This window comes from Xiphophorus hellerii, chromosome 11 (genome assembly GCF_003331165.1).
Source record: "Xiphophorus hellerii strain 12219 chromosome 11, Xiphophorus_hellerii-4.1, whole genome shotgun sequence".
NCBI classification, from domain to species: Eukaryota; Metazoa; Chordata; class Actinopteri; order Cyprinodontiformes; family Poeciliidae; genus Xiphophorus; species Xiphophorus hellerii.
In genome coordinates this window covers 4623497-4646460 of record NC_045682.1, presented here as the reverse complement: position 1 = coordinate 4646460, position 22964 = coordinate 4623497, and the positions used below count along the sequence as shown (strand labels likewise).

General features: G+C 37.4%; 1 protein-coding gene across 1 annotated transcript in view; it reads right to left on the bottom strand.

The window, feature by feature from the left end:
• doc2b (double C2-like domains, beta) overlaps positions 1–22964 on the bottom strand; it is a 133733-nt gene that overhangs the window by 6672 nt on the left and 104097 nt on the right. Inside the window, exons 4-7 of the mRNA XM_032577236.1 lie at positions 22162–22271; positions 16893–17019; positions 5043–5200; positions 95–176 (exon numbers count right to left, since the gene is read on the bottom strand). Coding sequence (XP_032433127.1) covers positions 95–176; positions 5043–5200; positions 16893–17019; positions 22162–22271 — 477 coding nt within the window. The remainder of the gene's footprint in view (positions 1–94; positions 177–5042; positions 5201–16892; positions 17020–22161; positions 22272–22964) is intronic.

The following is a 22964-nucleotide window of genomic DNA, read 5'->3' as shown; positions in this document are numbered from 1 at the left end:
TCCCCAGACGAGCCTTTATTTTAAATTGAAAACATAAAAACAGAGATAAATGAAACCCAACTGCAGGTTTTTTAGGGGAAGTTGTGGTTTTTACCTCGTTGAACTCAGGATTGAGGGTCTTCTTCTTCACGGCGGTCTTGTGCTTCGACTTTTTGTTCTCGTCAGGCTTCAGGTACCTGCAGAGGAGAGGGAAGTTTAATCTGCTTCTGTTTCTCCAGCCTGGCTTTACAAAGTTACTGTTATATTCTTCTGCCCTCAAGGGGGTGCTGCGGTAACACCTTGCATTTAATGAGTCAGCCACATTACAGTACATTATTCACACTAAACCACCTAATTGCCTGACTTTAAGAGCCTCTGGCTGGTGTTAGAGACCATTTATCTCAGTCAGGACGGACATTTTATTTTACACACGACTGTTTTAGCTGTAAATGTTTATTATTATGTGTTTCTGATGGGTTTACTGAGAACAGCGTGCATCATCTCACAGCAATAAATGATTTCAATAGACATGGATGCAACAATAATACTGTAAAGGATATAAAATAAGTAATAAACATATATCTCTCATATAATATGATGTACAGTTATTTTTAAATTCAAAGTCAAACTTGTTTATTTTTTCTTTACTGCAGTTGGATGTTTTATTCATGCAAGTCCTCTACATTCAACCCCACTGGCTTTTCAAAGCTAGAATTTGGTTTACAAGCTTCAATTTATTGTATGATTATACAAACAGGCTCAAATATATGCATATATCTACACTGATATTATATATGGTTTAATGTCCTGTAGCTTCTCCTAAATGACTTTTTCCAGATAAATTCTAAAGCGCTAAATTAGTTGGATGTTTTGTGTGAACTTTCAGTTGGATAAAGTTCAACATCTGTTGAACTTTATGCTGCCTGGAAACCACCGAGATGACTTCAGATGACTGTAAAACACGTAACCGCTTCTTTAGAAGCGGTTACAGAATGTTAAGAATCCTTCCATTAGTTACACGTAATTTTATTTTTATGCTTTTACTTTGAAGTGGGTGAAGACTGCTTAGGCAACAGCAAATCCCTTTCTCTCTCCCTCCCCCCAATAACTTTATTTCAAACAAAAAATAACAGAACCAAAGTAAAACCCAAAGACAGTAGAGAACAATATGATATTAATACAATATCGAAGGGCATTAAAGAACATGTAATTTATGTCAAAATTAAATGAGTGCTCAGGGTTGGAGTCTTTCAAGGGAACATATATAATCCAATATGGAGTTAGTGTTACCAATAGCTTCTGATAAACACTGTGTTGGTGTAGTGTTTTAGCATTAGCGGATAATGCGTTGGGATTAGCTTAACTAACTTTTTAGCTATCAGTGTCCACCACTGCACATTTGATTACACATGTGCTGAAAGCTGATATTCCACAGTCTAATATGTCTAATAAATGTGTTTGATGTGTTTCTGATTGATAGGTTGAGGCAGAAAGTACCATGCCAGACTTATAGGGGGCAGTGCTGAGCCCAATAGACACAAAGGGCAGTAGGTGCTTTTCTTCTGCGCATTAAAAAGACTGAAAACGATAAAAGAATAAATAACTAAATACAGTTGAAATAGAACCATTCCAGGTCATGTTCACTGAAGCAGCCAGACTTTTAAAACAAGGATGATTTTTAATGGAATGACAGAGATATTCATGGAAAATATGAAAATATTTGGACATTTTGGTATTTTAAAGACCAAAATGAAAATAATTCAGATAAATAACATGGTTACAAAATACCATTTCTCCAAATCAATTTCTTTCAATACTGTAAAACTTATAAAACCTTAACAAAACTACAGGTGTGTGTCTGAGTTTGGTGAAAAACTGTTGATTAAACAATTTTGGTTAAAAAATATTTCTTCTTCATTCTGTGAAGTTACTCACAGAGGATAGAGGATCCAGAAACTTTACTCAATTAAGAGTGGCAATACTTCATGATAAAGTTACTCAAGTAAAACTAAAATGTACGGTGGAGTCAATAAACTCCTAAAAGTATTTTTTTCCCCCAAAAAAGTTACTCAGGTAAATGTAACTAGTTACTACCCGACTCTGCTCACCAATCATGAACCTCACACGCTGAAATTGTGAAAAGTATTCTGAGGAATCTCAGCACAAACAAACATTATAACTAATTACAGAACCATCTGCAGAAACAGAGACTGACTTTCTAATCCTTCTTCCTTTCTTGTCTCGACGCAGCTGCAGCAGTTGTGTGTAATGACCAAGAAGCGATACCGTTCCGCCTCACATTCCTGGTAATTATCGAGGTGTTGCTGACCTCCTGAAAACATGCAGCAGGGTGTTTGTTCCTCATTCTCTGTTTGCATTGACGGCCGTCGGTGAGTCAAAGCTGAAAGCAGATTCTTTGTGACCACCGTTGCCCCGGGTGCGTCTGTGAACGCATCTGTCCGGTGGACGCTGTTCAGTAACCGTTCGTTTTAATAAAGAATATCTGGTAATATTGTCTCAGGTTTACAGAGTTTCAGCAGCAGTAAAATCTCTGCTCACTGGACCCAGACTCCCAGTTATTTCCCCAGATACCAGGGAGTCTTTAAGGGAGGCTAAGTGGGTTATTGCTCACCCACTTCGCCCAGAGGGAAGTGGGAGCTGAGGCTGCTATTGATGAGGACACTGCAGTGAGTTTAATTGTTGTCATGTAATGGGACCAGTGACCTCCCCAGGCGAAACAATCTTCAAGCAGAAGTTATGATGCTAAAAAATGTCACTATCCTGTGTGTACCTTAATCACGGCCGGATTTACAAGAATCTGGGCCTCTGGGCTGGAGCCAGTTTTGGTGCCCTATTCTACTAATGTAAACTGTAAGCTTACAGTGTATCCATATATCATAGGCCTATATATGTATTTCATTAGATACGGGCCAATGAGTTTTATATTAAGTACAAAACATGCATTGATAAAATAACAAAAGTTTTTGAGGAGGAACAGAATTCATTTAGTGAACACTTGATCGTTTGCAAAAAAAAATATTTCTAACGTGAACATGTGAAAAGCTCAGCCCTTTCTGCTTACATTGGCTTTACATCAGTATACTGCCGGGCTGATCTACTGATTCATTTTTGGATAAACTGATCAATAATTGGACAACAAAAGGTGCTTAATACAATATATATTTTTTTGTTTGTTTGTTACAAATTTGACTCGTGTGAGGCGAAACTGCCACTTATTGAGGAATTTTGGGTAAAACATATTTACAGACAAAGAAGATTTTTCACCTTAAATGCAAAATGTATATATTTTTCATACAGTTTTGACTTAATTACTGCTCTGACTGTGTTGTTCTTTCAGCACATTTGCGTCTGTAGATCCGATTACTAAATTAGTTGACCATTATTTCAAATTGATTCTTCATGATTAACTAGATTACTCGTTTTAGCCCTAAAAGCATGAGGGAATAACATCACAATATGTTGTAAAGCTAAAAGAACTACCTGACAGAGTAGCGCTCAGTGTAGTATGCAGAACGGTGACCTGCTTACATCTGCACATGTATAAGTATCTTCAAGGTCAGTTTTTGTGCTTTTCTTAATGTAAAAATACAATAAAACACTTTGTAGATTGAGGTTGTAACATGACTGAACGTTGAGAATCTTAAGAGGTGCAAAAACTTTTGTATCCCTCGTTTTTCTGCACTGCGTCCTTCAAGCTTTATGAAGATTCCCTCCACCTCAGACTGTTGGAAAATGTTTTGCCAGCCTTTCTCTTCTGAAACAAGTCCTGCTTTTGTTCTCGGGGTGTGCACAGAAGAGTCAGAAATTAATTGCACTTCCATTGCTCAGCCAGATGAAAGACTCGGGGAAAAATGTTCAGGTGCGATAAATAGGACTCTCCTTCAAATTGCAGCCCCTCGCCTGGCCTCTTCGCACGCTTGTCTTTCATGCTGCTGATAATCACAGGTTGTCGACATCTTTTTTGCTACAACATCAGCTCTGCCAGATAATCCGTTTTGACACTTCTGCATTGTCTTGCACGAGCTAAAAATATCTTTCCAGTGTTTGGATAGGAAAGGAAGTCAATCCTCATGTGCCAAAGTTATTTTAGGCTAACAACTCTGTTTGGATATTTATATTTTTGGCTGTTGATGAAAAAAGAAACCTCTAAAAAGCCAAGAAATCTTCCGGACAAAGATGTTCTCAAGTCATTTTCAGAAGTCAAATTTTGTGTTTAACAAATTCAAATTTCACCAAATGTATGCCATAAAGCAGTGGTGTCCAAACTTACAAATTTAAACTGCTGGCGGGCCACAAAATTTACTAAGTTAAAAATGTAAAAGTTTGGGCGTGCCGTGGTGGCGTAGTGGTTAGCGCAACCCACGTTTGGAGGCCTCGAGTTCTCGACACGGTCGTCGCGGGTTCGACTCCCGGACCCGATGATATTTGCCGCATGTCTTCCCCGTTTCCTGTCAGCCTACTGTCATATAAGGGACACTAGAGCCCACAAAAGACCCCCTGGAGGGGTAAAAAAATAAAGTAAAAGTTAATCGTGATTTTTCCCCGTTTTTTTAGGATTTAGGTTTACCTGCTCAACAATAAACAATTTTTATGTGATCTGTATATCATTAAAAATCTAAAACATTAAAAGGGCTTTGGACTGTTGTCTTATTAAAAGCAAAACAGACATTTTCCAATTTTGGGGGGTTTGTATTACTGATAGAGCATGATGGAAACATTTATCAATGTTAATATAAACTAAAGGGCAGGCAATGTTAGCAAGTGAAAATGTATTGGAACAGGAAACAAACAACTTGGCTACTCATAAAGATGTGAAACGGGAAGATATTCTGTGCTGCTTATTCATCTAGAAGTAATAAAGTAAATCTAATTATATCCATAGTGCGTATGAATATGCCCCAAAAACATCAGAACAGATGCATTTAAAAGGCTCGTTTTAAGATCTAATTTAGAGAAGTTGCAGATGATTTTTAAATATTGTGAAATTTGCTTCATGAAACGGTTTTCTGTCTGAGGGGATGTGCAGGTGTCTGAACACTGACGTTTTGACGTAGGGGTCGGAGAAGCCGTTGGCGTCCATAGCAGCAAGGTGAGCGCAGCGTATGATGCCCACGACCAGGCAAGACTTCTGGGTGTTGTACTTGAGGGAAATCATGATCCGTCCCCGTTCCTCCAGAGACTTGTCTTCTGTCTTGTTGACCTAAAAAGAAAGAAAAGCAAATCGATTTTGTCATTAATAAGAGATGTTTCAGGGACGTCTGTCTAACAGATCAGGTGTAAATGATCAGCATCCTGCCTGAACCGTTGACTTAAAGGCCATGTTCACCCTGCAGGTTTTGATGCTCAATACCGATTTGCTTTTTTTGAAATCCGATTTTTCTTGGATGGCTGTTCACCCAAATTAAATGCAACCGCAGTTAGACGTCTGTGTCCTACAAGCTAGACGTCACACAACAGCGCTCTGTTTACGGGAGTCCAAGACAAAGACTGCATCCAACGTGTCGGCACTGCTCGCTTCAGCAAATGTTTATGTCCGGAGTCACTACGTTTGGCTCCTTCTGGTGGAGAATTATGACGCGTGTCTCACGCTACTGACGTAAAAGTGGAACGAAATGCAACACGACTGTTTGGACTGTTTACGCTTAAGTAAAACGTAGTTGTTGTTTAAATGCAATTAAACATTGAACATGGTTGAGAAGAAAATGGTTGATACTGAGGGTAGAAAATGTTCATAGAAAGGTATAAAATGATAGTGAGTGACTATAAGATTATGAAGAAAACAGACTGTTAAAACAGACAAAGATATTTATTAAAAAACAGAAAAATATCTGTTCAAAGAAATATCCACAGAAGTGTGGCTGGAGCCTCAGTACAACAGGTGTTAAAAAGGTCAGAATATTTTATATATCCTGGGGAAAATGTCTAATTACTAACTGCTAACTAATTGCTGTCTTGACATTTGTGGGTCTTGAATATCACCCAATCAGTGATAAACTGATTGATGCCGTTTCAAGTACTGAAGATGAGTCAAATCAAAATAAATTTCCCCCATTTTAAAATAAAAAAGCATGTTGTGGAAAATTAACCTGTTTAATATGCGCATAATTTTTCATGTATCCCCATCCTTTAATCAGTGTAGAAGTTAACAGATTGACACGAACGTGTCTTTTTTCTTTTAATGAATGTTTTTTAGCTAAGGATCAGTTTTGTCCCTGAAGAGGACTGTAATATCAAACTGGCTGCTTCTCTGATACACGTCTGTATTAGTCACGCCGCATACCCACAATCCCACTGACAACGCTGACATGCGTCTCAGTCCACAGATGGCATGCAACTTGGGAAGTTCACATGAGGCACGGAAGAGAACGAGATTTAAAATTAGTTGCACAGTTTTATTTTTTCAGCACAATGACGGCCGTGATGCGACTGACACCGGTCCGGCTGGATGTCCACACAACCAACTGGTCTGTGTTTGTTTTATTAAAAACACAGTAAGGAAAAAAGTGGAATTATTATGCTTTTAACATAATACATTCATTGATTTTCACGTTCAAATCAATTCGATTTAAGTTGATTTTGCTCCCTTTTTTAGATCAAGTCAAGTTTGAGGCTCAATTGTTAAATCAAGTAGAAAATAATGTGTGTTTGACATTTTTAAAACAAAAACAATGCTATATAGATTCAATTGAACCTTTTACGGTCCTTGACAAGGTGCTCTAAACACTCTGTGGAGAAAAATACATACTTCAGAGTATAAAAATTACAGTCATGCAGCCCCTAAAGAGGGATCCGATCTATTTTTCTCTCTCTCTGCAATGACCACTGACTTAGAAATGTAATTTGCGAGCACCACTATGGCAGCTGCTGATTGTGTGAATATGCGCTGGGTTTTCCTTTACCTCAGCTCTTTTAAGAAGACCAACATATTACACAGAATAAGGAAGTTTATATCAGCGGGGAAAATGTGCAGCAGCTTAACTACTTCAGGCTTATCAAGAGCTGCTTGGAAGTGAATGGGGCTGGCCTGAAATGTGGCCATTCAGGGTTTGATTTCTTTCACCGAGCATTTCAAATTGTTATGCATTAAAATGATCCTTTCTACTTCAGATGTGCAATATTATTTATGCTAAAATGTATTTACTGTGACACTGGAAAAACGGTAATCTTAACTCAGCTTTTTCAAATAAATTTAAATTGATGTGGAAACTTAGCTTTTTTCTGCAACCAGACTATTTTATATTCTTTAAAATTGGTCTTGATCCAAACTTCTTCATGACTTCTGCAGGGGTCTTTTTACTTCTTTATTTGGAATTTTTATAGATTTTTTGACTAATTTCCAGTCCATTATTTGTACCTGCTGTATGTAGATGTATGGCGCAAAAAAGAAGCGTCAAGTCTTAAAAATCAACAGCAGATTAAAAAATGTATAAAAATAGAAGGAAACATTTCCAGCAGCCACACTGAAAGCCTGTCCCAAATTTATTTGGAGAATTTGAGTTTTAAGACAATATTAGCCTGATGGAGCATAAGATTTTTTGTTTAAAAATTTTGAGTAATAGAATTTTAAAATTGGAATTATAATTCTGAGAATAAAGTCAGAATTTAAAGAGAAAAAAAGTAAAAATAAAAAGTCAAATTTCTGAGAGGAAACATTCAAAAATTTGATTAAAACCAAAATTCTGAGGAAAATGAAATCTCAGTTACCCTAATCATGTTACGTAGATTTTACTTATAAAATCTCCTTATAAACCAAGAAACACAACAAAAAGAACAAGAAATGGCGAGCTTGGTGAGAAGCACACAGACGTTCCTGTCCACAGCCGTTTGTAGGAGACGTTGCTCAGCAGCGCGTCCTGTGGCGCTCGCAGCAGGGTACTAATCAGAGACCTCCAGGGAACCGACTCTCTCCACATGAATCACAGATGACTTTTACAAGACGTCTCCCTGGACCTGTGGGCTCGCCATCTATCTCATCTGGCATGCCAACACGTTTCAGCCGCAGCCTCGGTTTACTGTCAGCGGTGCTTAGCCTCACTTTTCTCCTTAGGAGTTTCCACATTAAAGATTTCCCTCTGGTGCTTCGAACTGCTTAGTTTTCTATAACAGAAGAAACTGAGATGAGAATAAACTATGAATGTACAAGCGGAGAAATAAAACCGCATTGCTCTGCAACGTGTTGGATGGCCGGTACTTTCCTGGAACTTGACGGGTATTCCTGAAAATCACAAGTTACCTTTGACTAGCAACTTCAAGGGTTACTTTGAAGTTACCCGTTCTTGAACTTAAAGAGGGCCTTTTATACAAATTTCACATTTTTCTTTTTCCATTTGGGTCTCTGCTGCTTCTAAAAACAATTCAAAAGTTAAAAAAAAACACCCAAATATCACCTCCCCACTCTTTATCACATTCTATGGGTGCTGCAGCGTCACCTAGCAACTCAATGTAACACTGGCGTTACCTAGCAACAACAAAAAAAATAAAATTTTCGACTTTTGAAACGCGTGGATATTTTAATATATTTTCTAGGAGATTTTTGAGATTAATCTCAAAACTTGAGTTATTTTTTTTCCTAGGAGTCGTTTTACTTTTGAACCTGAAAAATTTCAAAATTTTTGTAGAAAATTTGAAACTAATCTGAATATTTCTGAGTTTCTTCGTCCAAATATTAAACTTTTCAAACTCCCTTGTTTCTTCTAGAAAATCTTAGAATTTCTTGGCAGATATTTACTCTTTTTTTTTTTTTATCTACAAAGGCTGTAATACTGTGGACTGTGTGTTTTGGAGTTGGGAAGGTTTTACATCGTCAGATCTGGCAACCCTACTGAACACGCCATTTTTGTAATTTGTAAGACTGAGGCACATGCGCAATGGAGAGTGAGATGGAGCCACAGAAACATGAAACCAGTATTCTGAAATGTATCCACTCTGGATAAACTTTAAAAAAATCATAATTTTTGTTCTTCCAAGACGCCAAATTCGTGTGAACGCACAGCAACAGAAAACCTTTGCGGATCCACCTTAAATTGTCCCCGTGTGGGTGGGACTTAAAAGGACATGTCCAACCCCATAATGACTCTTCTCTTCCAGTTTCCACTAATCCACCCCAGCATAACCGCACCGCCATGCTGCTCTGTTTGCTTTACATTTCCCAGCCACTTGTTCTGTGGCCTGGAGGCAAACTCAATTAAGATCGGATGGAGGATGTTTATTAATTGAATTAAGTGCAGAGTATAACCGGACACCTTTAATGCAACCCTTAACATCAGTCTGAGTGAAAGCAGTTAAATTGCTTTTTAATACAGTGAAAAATACATAAACTCTAATTCACTCTCTCACTAATCTGTGTTCACTGTGTTTGCTCTCTTTATGGGATGCTCAGTTGTGAGAGAGGCCTTTAACACAGAAAGCCATTTCCAGCTCCAAACGGTCAGTTAAAATGCATTAAAATTTTTCTTTTTGATGGTCCAACGATTAGACAAGACTTTTGTTTTTCATATTCAATTCCCACTCCTTAACCACCTACAATTACATGTAAAATCCGTACAAACACCAAATCTGGCTTTACGTCAGACTTTGACTGACCAGGATCGATGCTTTCAAGGGTAAAGAACGCAGAGAAGAAGGTGGCAATGCACAAAAATGCCCTTCGGCATAATTAGGTTATGTTGTCAGGACGATGAATGTCAGAGCTTTTAGAGAGTCATTACCGGTCAGAAAGTTACATTAAGGACAAAAATCAACAAAGTGCATTAAAAGCGTTGTTATTAGACTGCTCCTAGAAACAAAACCAAAGTTATTATATTTACACCTAAAGAAGAACCATCTGGAGTCAGCAAACTGCTTCAGTTTATTACAGCTAGAAACTAGAGATCAGGCCCCAAATCTGGGTGTAATGATGAACTCTGACCTGAACTTTCAGAGCCACATAAAGATAGTTACAAAGTTGGTCTTCTATCTCCTGAAGAACATTTCCAGGATTAAAGGACTAACATCCCAACAAGATCTAGAGAAACTCATCAATGCACTTATCTTTAGTTACATTGATTACTGTAATAGTCTCTTTACAGTTGAAAAGAAGAAAAATCAGATAGTTTCAGCTGATCCAGTATGCTAAAAATGACTAAAAGCCCGCCTGTTTAGAGTTGCCTTTGATTCTTGACCAGCATATTCAATGTGTATTGATGATTTTAATGGTTGCACTTGACAAAATGGAATGTTTGTTACTAGTTTTCACAACTGTTGGCCATATGATGTGTTTAGGACATTATGTAGAAATATTGCAGCAATATTCCCACGTAAAGTTTGGGTGGAGATTGGTCTTCCAAATGAACAATTTTTACACAGTGGCTTAAGAACAACAAAGTCAATGTTTTGCAGTGGCTACCACAAATCCCTGATCTCAATCCTACAAAAAGTCATGGACAAAACCAAAAAGGTGTGTGTGAGCGAGGTAGCCCACAAATCTGGCCCAATTCCACTGCTTCTGTTAAGACGAATAGGCCAAAACCCCAGGAGACTAATGTGAGAAGCTTGTGGAAAGAAACCCTAAATGTTTGACTCAAGAATTAATTAATTAATTGGAATTAAATTTGTCATTTTGTTGTGCAGTGCTTCTTTCTGACTCATTCCTGAGCTGAACGCTCCAGTCAAAGTGCTCCACTGTTGGGCCGAATCCATCAATGAGACAGACACTGCGAGCTGCTGTATGAGACGATTAAACGGCCGGTCTGAACCGACATCCGGCGCTGTGACAGCCCTCCGTATCCCACTGCCCTGAGCTTTTACTGTTCCTGTGACCAGGAAAAGTCACAGCTTGGTTTTACTTGTGAGTGTTACAGCAGCAAACTGGATCAAGAGAACTTCAGAAGAAGCAGAAACAACTGGATTTAAAATGAAATAATAGACTTACTGGGTATGAGTTTAGGAGCAAAATCGCTGTTTTCCTTCTAAACAACATGTTTAAGAATTAACAGCAGAAGGTCAACCACTTAACTAGTTGATGTTTAAATGCATTTTTCATCAGGTTAACAATACTTTAAATGTGTTTGTGACCCAAATCAACTTTTTTTTTGCCCAAATGTGACCTATGTGTGACTTTTTCATGGCAGTCTGAGCAACCTCAATTACAACCTTTTCAACCCCCCAAAATTTGATTTGTCACTTCCATATGTGGAACTAAATTGTACCCAATTGTTTTCAAAGCGTCTGGAGTTTGAGCAAGCAAGTCACATTTTATTTGACTTTTACATCACTGATGGAGAAACATGCATCATAATTCTGCTCCAGAAGAAGCCAGGCGAGGATAATCCTGACGTAAATAATGGCTGAAAATCATAACTATGAAATTTCTGAAACATTTTTGTCAGTGAAGTGCATCACATCCAAACAAATGTCTCTACAGAAGTTACATTTATTGCAGTGTTTACTTTTGGTTAGCTTCCATCGTCTTGCTATGATCTTGTGATGATACTGTCAGCGCCCATTGCCGAATTAACTTTAAAATCGATCCATAGATGGTGATGTCCATTATTACTTCTGTAAACAGAGCGCTGCTGTGTGACATCAACGTTCTTCTTCTGCGCATGCCAATTGCTTTGGGGGACCTAAACCGCTCACACAGAAGTCTGACTGCGGTCAGGTTTAATTCAGTATGAACAAAAAGCAATAAAAAAAAAAACTGAGCGTCAAGACCTGCTGTCTGAATGTAGCCTATTGTCTCCACAACCTCTATCAACGTAAGTTTGCTATTTCAACCATTAAAATGGGCAATTCTAAGTGTTTTTAGAGCAGGTCTCAAGTATTGACGGAAGCTTTGAATAAAAATTTTTAAAGAATTTATTAACAACTCTGTGGTGGAAACACAGCATTTCTTGAAATTGAGCAAAAAATAATGCCAAAAAATAAATTAAAACATTTTCTGAGCATGAATCAGTTTCAGACTCCCTGAGGTGAAAATTAAATCTGTCCGTTGATCCAGTGTATAAAAATATTTTCTGCAAACAAACCTTTAAACCCTCAGGTGTGTTTCAGAGTGTTTAAAAGTTAGCACTGTGTGGTTTGGTATGGGAATGAATGAAGGCATAGTTGGGTTGCACAGCTGTGAAGGTGCCATTAATACTGAATAACAGCAGCAGCTTTCACAACCACATGCTGCCACTATGATGATGTATGTTGAGAAAGAGCCTTATATTAATCAGACGTCTTCCTCCATGAATAACACCCATTTGCTTCTGCAGTGAAAGTGTTCAGGTAAAGACGCACCTGCAGTCCAAACCCAACAAAACATTGCTTTCTGCTGTGTTTTGTTTTTACTAATTCGCTGAGATTACCGGTGATATAGATCATGTAGCCATATAGCCACCTCAGATCATATAGCGTTGATCTGAGGTGGCACCAGATGAGCTGCAATGAGGTCCTGATTTACAGTCTGGGAATAAATGAGCCGATATTAGTATCGGCTCATTTAACACAGAAAATGAACGATAAGCTAAAACTGCTTCACTTGATCAGCAATTACAGAAACCAAATGTTTCACACTTACAGCTATGCTGCAAAAAGTTGACAACCTACAAGAATCCACCGGTCGTTATCCTGCCAGATTCAGGTCGTTAGTGATTTCCAAGCCCACCACGTTTTTGTTCTTCATCATTACCACGAAAGTAATGGCGAAGTGTTTCCCAAACCATGATCCCCAGACAAAATGCTATTACTAAATTTAAGCCATTTTGAATTCTTGGATTTATGTTTTCGATGTTAATTCAATGGATGTAGCTCATTCTTATTCCTAGCCCCCATTAGGTTTTGCGTGATTTATGGGCGCGACTTCAGCCGTAAACCGGAACCGCCATTTGTTTACATGTTAACAACTCGCTAACAAGCTTTTGTCAGAGATCTTAGGCTATAAAATATGTGGGAATAGTAACTATCACATCTTAAATGTGTCAATATTGTTTTATCGCTACCTACAGTTATTGCGGGGTGGGATGGTGACTTGAAGAAGCGGTTAGCGGTTACCCAAATAACCTACACTAGCACACCCCATATTACGGTAGACTCGGTTCGACTGGACCAAAATTACAACGTTTGTTACATTTTCAGCTGCTGCGGGTTGCTTTCACACTGCACTAAATTTATTCAGAATGTATGAGGTGTGAATGCGTAACCAAACTCTGATTTGGACCAAAAAGTGACCTCTGGTTCGCCTGCAGACCATGGTCTCAGTTCATTTGCCATTATGATGATGTGGCAAATGATCATAGTCTGGTGCGGTTCCAATGCATTTGCGAATGCCAAGTGGACCAGAGACCGCTCCAAAAGCAGGACGTAGACTATAGCACAGGTTATTCTGGGTAAATACAACCAAAGCAAACAAGTGTCTAGTGCTAGCGGGAAAATTAGCTTGTGTGTTTATTTTTTTAAATTAAATTACAGAAGACAAAAGAGAAATCCTCCAACAGGTAAAAACTGACACCACTCCATTTTTGTTTACATTTCGATGAAGTCGCACTGATTGTCTTCTTCAGAGGTTTTCGTGTCATTCCCTACAGTATCTCATGGTGCAGCATTACCACAGGTGAGGAGATAAATGGGCTTTTCAGAGCTTTTGGTTGGTTTGACACAGTACAGTGTGAAAGAAAAACGCACCAGCTGAAAATGTAACAAATGTTGCAACTTTGGTCCTCAATCTACCCAACCATCAGATGTGAAAACTCTGAAGAGCTTAGTACCAAAATATATTAAAGACCTGTTGTTGTTGTTGTACCAACCTTCCAGACTTCTCAGGTGTTCTGGTTCTGGTCTTCTCTGCATCACCAGAACCAGAACCAGAGTCAAACACGGAGAAGCAGCATTCCTCTAATCTGGAACAGACTTCCAGAAAACGGCTGAGACACTGAGCTCCTTTAAATCAAGGCATAAAGCCCACCTGTTTAGAGCTGCCTTTGTTCCAAAATAACTGGAAATTACAAATGTTTTGATGATGAATATTCTTGATCATTTTTATGATGACTTTTGACAAAATGTAATGTTTGTTTCATAATTGGTTATTTTGTTATGTTTTTATGATGTGAAGCACTTTGAAATGACTTGTTGCTGACTGTGACTTCAGAAAACCCAGTGGACCAGGACCAGCAGGTCGGCACTGACTGTGGAAACTCTATGATCTATCAATCCAGGCCTGGGCTCTGCCTGTTTGTGCTACTTTATTTGTTTAAAAAAAATCCAACAAAACCTCCTATCATTTCTACACATTTATGTTTTTTTAGACTTTCAAACACAATAAAATCCAGTTAATTTAATAAATTGAAAAATATTTTCTGTTTACTGCTGACTGAAGTAAAAAAAACCATTATCTTTATTGATTGAAGGGAACTGAACTGTGACTTCTGTGTCCCGCTACGCCTCCATCTATGACGTAAGGTTAAACAGTTTTGTCAGGTTATTACAGCTGGCATCATAAACAAAAACTAAACTTTTTTTTTCTTGAAGACATTTGTCCACTGCTGAGCTCTGATTTAGCTGTCCTCTTTGTGAACTATGGCAGCGTTTGACTGAAGGGTCCAATAACTGGTTGCAGAATAATGAACCATTTTCCACCGTTCTGTCAGCGAACAGCGAGAAAACAATGATTACGGCTTGTCTTATTTGTTACTTTTACTGCCAAGACGCTTCAATCACTGCAGTTCTCTTCATCGATTTTGAGGGTTAAGTTTTCAGAAAACATCACTGCTAAGCAGCTTGCTAGAGGAAAGTGTAAATTCAGGCTTGTTTCATCGTTTTGATGACGGAGTGTCTGGCCCATTTTAGACAGAAAGAAAGGAGGAAATTTCCACCAAAAACATTTCAGAAATTTAAAAAAAGAAGAAGAAGAAAATATTGAGTTTCAAGAGTCACATTTTTTTTAAATGCTTTTTTTCTAAAACATTTCTGGGTTTTCTGGTAAAAATGTGCTCTTTTTTTTTTTTGAAGAGTCAAAACCTCCTAGAAAATACTCAGAAATTTTTACATTACTCTCAGAATTTCTGTTGAAAGAAACTTGGAAATTTCTGAGTTTCCAAAGTCACAAATTTGCTAGAAAAAACTCAAAAGTTCCTGAGTTTCAAAGGTTGAAAATCTTTGACTTTTGAAACTCAGAAATTTTGACTTTTTTTCTCAAAAAATCCTGAGATTATTTTCAGAATTTCAGAATTCCTGGGTGGAATTGTACTCTTCTTTTTTTCTTATCTACAATGGCCCTAAACGCCGTTGTGCCACTGATCATTGTTAAAAGGCCAGGTTTTTATGTTGTCAAAGTCAGACCATTTCAAAACTGGTCCACATGTGGGACATTTTGTCCCTTCAGCTGGAAAACAAAACATATTTTAAAAAAAAGATAAATTAATGCTGTTATGCACACTCCTAACCAATTGGACTCATTTTCAGAATCCAGTGTTTGTTTGAAGAAGGCTGGTTAGTGGAAAGAGAAATGGAGGCGCTCTATATCCCACCAGGACCTAATTTAAACCACAGCAGATTAAAGCACCAGGTAGTGAGCCAATAAGTGGGGTGCAGGAGTGGATTATGTGTTGTGAGAGCACCAGAGTGGAGTGGAGCGTCATTGAACTGTGACTGAATACCCTCATGAAACTGCCCACACGGTTTGTAATTAATGCGGTGTAATTCTGGATCATCTGTGTCTAAAGAACGGCCCACTGAACCCAGTACTGCAAAACAACCATAACAGATCCAAGGCATGTTCAACTGAACTGGGAAGTGATGTTTTAAAATTAATAATAGTCTTGGTGAAATAATGACTTCTGAAAGATTTATCTGTACAATAAATCTTTCAGATTAACATATAGTTTGAATGCTGCACTGCAACAACAAAAAAGTATTTTTGGTCTACTTTCTGTTGCAACTATCTTAATGTACTTAAAATAAAACAAAACTGACATTAGTAGTTTTTTACCCAAATTTTGGTAATTTTCTTAATATTGATAAGAAATACTAGGTTTTTTTTTTAAAGTTTTTTTTTTAATCAATAATAGATTATTAGATTTTTTTTTCACCTATGACATGGAAAAATGTCTCGTTACAAGTGAAATAATGTGCCAGTGGAACTAGAACTTTTTAAAAACCAGTATTAAGGAATAATCAAGATTTTAAATTTAGCTAAAAAAGTTGCATGTAAATTATATATTTGCACTAAAAACTAGATCAAAAATACCTGGTTAGGTTTTGTGATGTTGCAGTGTGCTAATTTCTGTTGTTCCGATAAGATATCTTGTTAGGCTTAAATATGTTAGTACTCTACCTGGCCAAAAACAAAAAAAACAAAAACAAAGTTGCCAGCAAAGTCACACACTTATTTCATTGGACCGCCTTTAGATTTCATTACAGCACACATTCAATGTGTCGTTGTTTCAATAAGTTTATTGAAACTTTTCCTGCACAACCAACAGGAATGCGGTAAATAATTTTTGGAGGCAAATCAACAACAAAACTCGTCTTTTCCAGCAGCCATTGTACAGTGAATACAGCAGTAAAACCAGCTGCCTTTATGAGCAAGAGTTCCACTTTGTTGCTAGGTAACAGGCCGGGCTTGGCTGAGGTTGCTTGATAACTTAACATTCCAGAGGATTTTGAAACTGTTAGTTTTGCAGACACCAAAAAACATTAACTTATTATCAAAAAACTGCTGGGTGGGTTTTTTAGCTCTTGCGTTGTTTATAGAATAAGTTCAGATCCAAATGGATGCACAAAAACCTGAAAAATATGAATTTTGCATAACTGGTAATTCTTGATTTTTAAAGAGCTTTAAAAATCAAGACATAAAACAATATGTGAGACATTGTTTTATATAACAGCACAAACACCCCCCAGTAACATATGCAAGCGTTGGGTTGTACACTTACTGGCAACTGTTTCTCCAGGCAGTTGTTGAAGTTTTTAACTTGGTTGGGCTTCAGCTTCTTGAGGGGAATCCGCGTTTCCCCGATAAACTCATTGTGGCGAAATTTGTCCTCATCACACACTGAGATCCTGAGAGACCAGAAAATATTGAGGAAAAGGTGAATACAGTGAAGCTCATATTAATGCTTTGCAGCTTAAATTAAAAAGATTATTCGGGATTCCAGCTGAAATACAGTTGTGTTGCAGTGAAACTGCCAAGAAGCGCTTTGTCAGACCCAATCAGGGTGACAGGAACTGATGGGATAATTATATGTATAAGTTGTGCAATAAGACTCACTGATAGATTTTTTGATGGAAAAATCGTCCTGATTATGTGAAGTAAACATTTAAGATCAAATTAATTATTCATCTCTTTCTGTTCTCTTCTCCTTCACACGATGCTTGAATTAAATCACACCGTGAGATGTTCAACTTGTTAACAGATTTGTGTTTTGAGACACTTTAGAAATAAACACAATACTAATCTTTAATACATGACTGTATACTTAAAAAAAACATTTATGAGTTAGATAGAAATCAGGAACCTGGAAAGGTTCCAACACTAATCTACCGGCAGGGGGTCGACTAGCTTGATAAGGGAGCTTAATTTCTCATAAAGTTCAAACTGCATCATAAGAAATAGAATAATAGTTCTAAACATTACTGTCAGAAAAAAATATTATGCACTTAGATATGAATATACGCAAGATTTTCTCATTTTATGAATATTTATCTCGATATTCTATGAAAATAAGAAACTGTTAGACATTGGTTTGAGATGTTGGTTTAGGAAATCATTTATTATTAAATTTTAAAAATTGTTGAGTTTTGCTAACTCAGTTGCTGATTTTGTCGAAATTACGAAGGTAGGACTTCAGTCAGAAAACATGCAGATCATAAATGTCAGTTTCTGCATCAAATCACGGGTGGAGAATGTGAGGAAAAAGACTCCAAATCATATATGTGAATTTTTGTTTGTATTTTCTTAATTAGAAGCCATATTTGAATGTTCATGTTGTATTTTTCTGTGTGTCTCATTGGTTTGTTTGTTGCCACATCCTCAAAGTTTCTTAAAAAAAGGGAATGTGAGGAGAGGAAATGGAACTGCTGCATAAACAGACTTCAAAGTAAGAGCATGAATGTAAACGTCTAACTACTGGAAGGATTCTCAACAGTCAATAACCAAAAATTTCAACACAAAAGTAGAACTTTGTTCGCAAAACAGCCAAGTGAATTAGCCCTTTTAGAATTTAACTGGAAAAGTTAATTGAGGGGAAGCTAAGTGAGCTTTCAAAGTTAGCATAAAAGTGCTAAAATGATGAACAAATAATTAGCTCTATTAGCGCATTAGTGGAAGTGTACCTTGAGAATCACTGGAGCAGGAACATTTCTCTCTTTTTTAAAAAAAAAGTTTTTTAATATTTACATTGTGGAGACTTAAATTGTAACTTCTGTTTCCTGCTCTTATCTGAATGTAGCAAAACTCGGTGTGATCATCTCTGACCAGCACATCTGGCACCAACAATCTAAAATGTCTGATTCTGAGTTTGAACTTCTTCACCACGTCCAGATGCACAAACTTCCTGCCATGTGATCAGCTGATTTTCCATTTGTCTCGACAAGCTATTGAAACTATTGGTGAGTTTGTTCTAAGAACTGAACAGAAAAGGAGTGACAAGAAGTACGTATGTCCTAAAGAACTACTGATCAACACAACTTTAGCAGAGTAGAAGAGACTCTGGTTGCTAAAACTATGAAAGTTTGAATTCAGGTAGAAATCAGTCAGTAGTAAAAGATGAACAGTGAGCTTCTGGTTTCACTTTTCAGCCTGGGATCTATATTCCTCTTCAGCATTTCATTAAAGTTACAATGGAAACCAATAATCGGAGCTCTCAGCAGACCTACAGTGCGTCTCCAATAAATGCAGAGAGCGGTCCCTGTGTAAGGGCTCTCTGCCCTGACATGACATGATTCACACTCAGGCTCGTGTAGATGAATACTGTTTGTTTGAAGTGCTTTTCTCTGCATAATGAGCAGCCGTATAAAGAAAAAAACATGCTGCCTTTGTACGCCCGATGGCCTAATGTAATAGGACCACAGGTTGCGTTGGATGTTGTGCAATCAGACATTCAATATCAATAACAGTACTGATAAAAGGGGTGGTGTTGAAATCATGTTTCAATTTGCAGGAATAAATGAGTTGTGTTATTTGGGAACGTGGAGTGCAGTCCACTGGAATGGCTGACCAGATCACGCCTCACGCATGCTGATGCTTCTTCAGGTCTCAATGTTGGATTCAGAGCGGCAACATTTCAGTTGATTCTGATGCTGTGCGACACAAAATCATCGGTAACACACACTAATGTGTTTGCAGGGCGCTGATAAGAGCGGCAGTCAATCACTGTGGGTCAGAAACTACATCGGCTGCCCAAATACAACGGACTGTCTCTGTCTGACCAAACACTAACTTCTTCAGCTGGAATATGAATTAATAACTAATGAACTGAAAAGTTTAACGGCTCTAAAACTGAGCACAGGGGTGGCTTCTGAATGAATGGCATAACCTGCAGTGTTCTTTTCTTTGTTTATTTCCTGTCAAACAATTAAAATTTCAACAAAACAAACCCAGGAAATGGAACTTTAAAAAATGTCCCCCCCAAAAATAAGGATCTGCAAAATAAAAAGTAAAAGAGCTTAAAAGGGAGCAGGAAGTGGCTTATCCTGAATTTACATGCATTTTTTAAAAGAAAAAATATAGTTCTATTCTATGCTGTTGCACTTTAGGCAAGAAAATGTTTATTTTCATCATTTAAAGTTTATTTGAAGTTTTTGTAATGTATTTCTAATATTATATAAAATAAACATAAGTGGTTAAATAAAATATTTATAGAATTGACCATTTTTTTATCTGATTATCCTATTTATCATCAAAATCATCAAATAGAGTAATTAATCACTGATTTAATTGTTAGTTGCAGCCCTAATATATATGTATATGTGTGTGTGCATATCTACACTATTCAATATTTTGTCATTTTTACTGCTTGTTCGCAAATCAATCATGAGCAAACAAATTATTACATTTATTTATAATTTATTTTCATCAAATCAATATTTAAGCTTATTGATTCCTTTCCTGACAACTTCCAAGAGCTGCTCTAATGCTTTCCCAGGACAAAACATGGTTGCATCATCTGCAAAATCTCATTAGAAGTTTGGAGCTCAGTACTGAACCCTGTGGGACGCCACATGCAATATTTAAGCATACGGATGTTGTTTGCTTCCGATTTTATGCGGCAGAATTTTATGACTTATTCAACTAAAGGCATTTTTCAAGCCCCACTACATATTTTATATCTTTATTTTTCATTATATTTTCCATTCACTCCATCACTGCCATAGATGTTGATCTGACTCTCCATTAAGATGTTTTTTTTCTGGATTAATCTAAACACCAATAAACCATCATCAACATTTCCCAGCAGATCTATATGATCAATCGCTCCCTCTGAATCTTTCCAGTGGCGATGTTCTCCATCAGAGCCAAAGCGCTCCACAGTTAGCGGCTCACCTTCGCTTAGCTACTTATATACGTGTGGTTGTCTACACACCTCCATCACCTTAAAAATAACCAAACCTGTTGGGAGTTAATCTGCTGATCCAACCATGTTTTATTTTTTTTAGTGAGAATGAAATGACCCCATAGATGCATTTCATGCGCTTCGGCGCACAGAGCACTGCGTTACATCTTTATGAGACAAAAACCGAGGAAATGTATTTTTTACATTCTAGTGAGGTTTTCGCATCCTTTTACTTTTGCTTTTTTTATTTTTTGTGTGTGTTAACTTACTGTCTGAGGATAAATGCGGTTCACTTTCATCGTTTACGTTTAAACAATAAAATATTAAAAGTCTGAAAAACATCGGGTTTGATGCTTCTTGGTCTAAATAACACCGAATGTCGTCAGATTTAAGTGTATTTAGGTGAGTTTTGACGCTTTGTAAAAGCAGCTTTGCTTTGTGTGGCAGCTTTGCGTAGCTGCCACACATTTTCACGCCAGCGTAAAAGTTGGCGTATATTTACGCCAACTTTGACGCAAAGTTCATTTTTATACATGCCGACTTGTGCGTAAAATATGGCGCCGCACATTTTTTGTGCGCACGCACGCTTTATGCATGAGGCCCCTGGTCTTTAACTAGTGAAGTGATGTGAGTTACCTGCTTTATGGGGATCATGGTTCACATTTTCACATTGTAATTGTTAGCTGCATGTTTGTGACCGTCTGGTCAAAATATCGCAGGATTTTTATGTGTCCAACAGAAGAGATATATTTAGGCTACCAACATACTTATCTGTACTCGTTCCATCTAAAACAAAAACTCTGCATATGGTTGCATAATCTTCCTCCACCACTTGATTGCACGCTGTTAACACTTTGGTGCAAAGAAGGGAGTCAGTGGAGGTGAAGTAACGCTTACATTACATAAATATACCATAATTTTCACAGGGAGTTAAATGTTTTTGGCTTCAAGTCTTTCCTTATGTGTCGTTACTGAAAAGAAAGACAACAACAATAATAATAATAATAATAATAATAATAATAATAATAATAATAGTAAAAATTTAAGCCTCCCATTTGAGTATGAAAGTAAAAATATTCTGCTTATTTTGATTTGGAGCTTGCAGAAACAAACTGGGTAAACAGGAAGATTGCCCATCTATGGACCTAACAGTCAGCTGTTAAATAAACACTGTAAAATTGTTATTTATCCTCAGGGGCAAGAAGAACATTTATAGAAGGAACATAAAAACATTTTATTCTAGGCTTTCCTACCTCCATCTGTTATCTTTAACTCTTTCTTTTTACTTTTTAAAACCTTTGTTCTTCTTAGACTTCGTGCATTTATGCTTTTTTTATTATCTCCCCAGTTCCTGTAATTTTCTTTAATTATGCCACTTTACCTCTCTTCCTTCTGACTTGGTTTAATCCGATTCTTTCCTTTCTGTCTCTTTTCTTCATTCTCGTCTCTTCCTTCCTAATTTAATTCTTGTGATTTACTTAAATTTTCCTCCTTCCTTGCTGTAATTCCTGATCATTTCTCCCCCTTACTTCTCTTCTCAGCTTCCATTTTCCCCCCACTAACTCCATTTGTTGTCTTTTTTCCCAAATATTCTGAATTTTTGCCTTTTCTTTGATACATATCACTATTGTCATTTTGACGATGAGCGTACCTGAGAGTTTTGCGGACCATATCCTCGTCGGTGATGCCGTAGTAGGTCAGGGTCTCGTTCCAGAGGGGGTTGAGTGTGTTGTGCAGGGTCTTGGTTCTGAGTTTATTCGCCTGAAACACAAATCACATCCTCCACTTAATGCTCATGATTGAATACTGGATCGCCTGACAGCTAAGGAGAGCTCATCCTCAGAGTCATTGAAATGCTGCCAATATTTCTTTTTTTAACTTCCAGGAAAATGTTTCACAGGGTCCTTGCGTGACGTCTTGTAACGTGCATGCAAATATAATCTCACTGCTGCCTGGCAAAAGTATTAATTAATACCTGTGCTCAAAACTAACGGGAGGATGGATTATCTTCTAAAAATACAGGGAAAGTCCAAAATTGAATGGTTGTGATTAATTGAAAAGCCTATGATGTTGCTTGTGATTCACTCCAATTAAAAACAGTTAGTTTACACTGAAATCAATTACATGAATCTGGAAAACTGGAATAATGATTAATCATAGTCTGCATTCAAGTATGATTGTTGATGATTTTGTCGAAGACATTTGAGAAAAAGTAACGCTTCTTGCTTATTGTCTGTATGTGCTCATCATGTAAAGCCCAACCCTGGTGCTCTGCGTGTTTTAGGTGTTTCCTTGCTTCAGCCCAGCTGTTTGCTGAACTGCAATCAGCCAAATCAGGTGTTTTACAGCAGGGAAATATCTAAGCCGTGTTCCTTAAACTTGCACAACAAATAAAGAAGTTATTGATGGTTCAGAGATTTTAACACAATCTTAACATGGAAAAACAACAAGGTG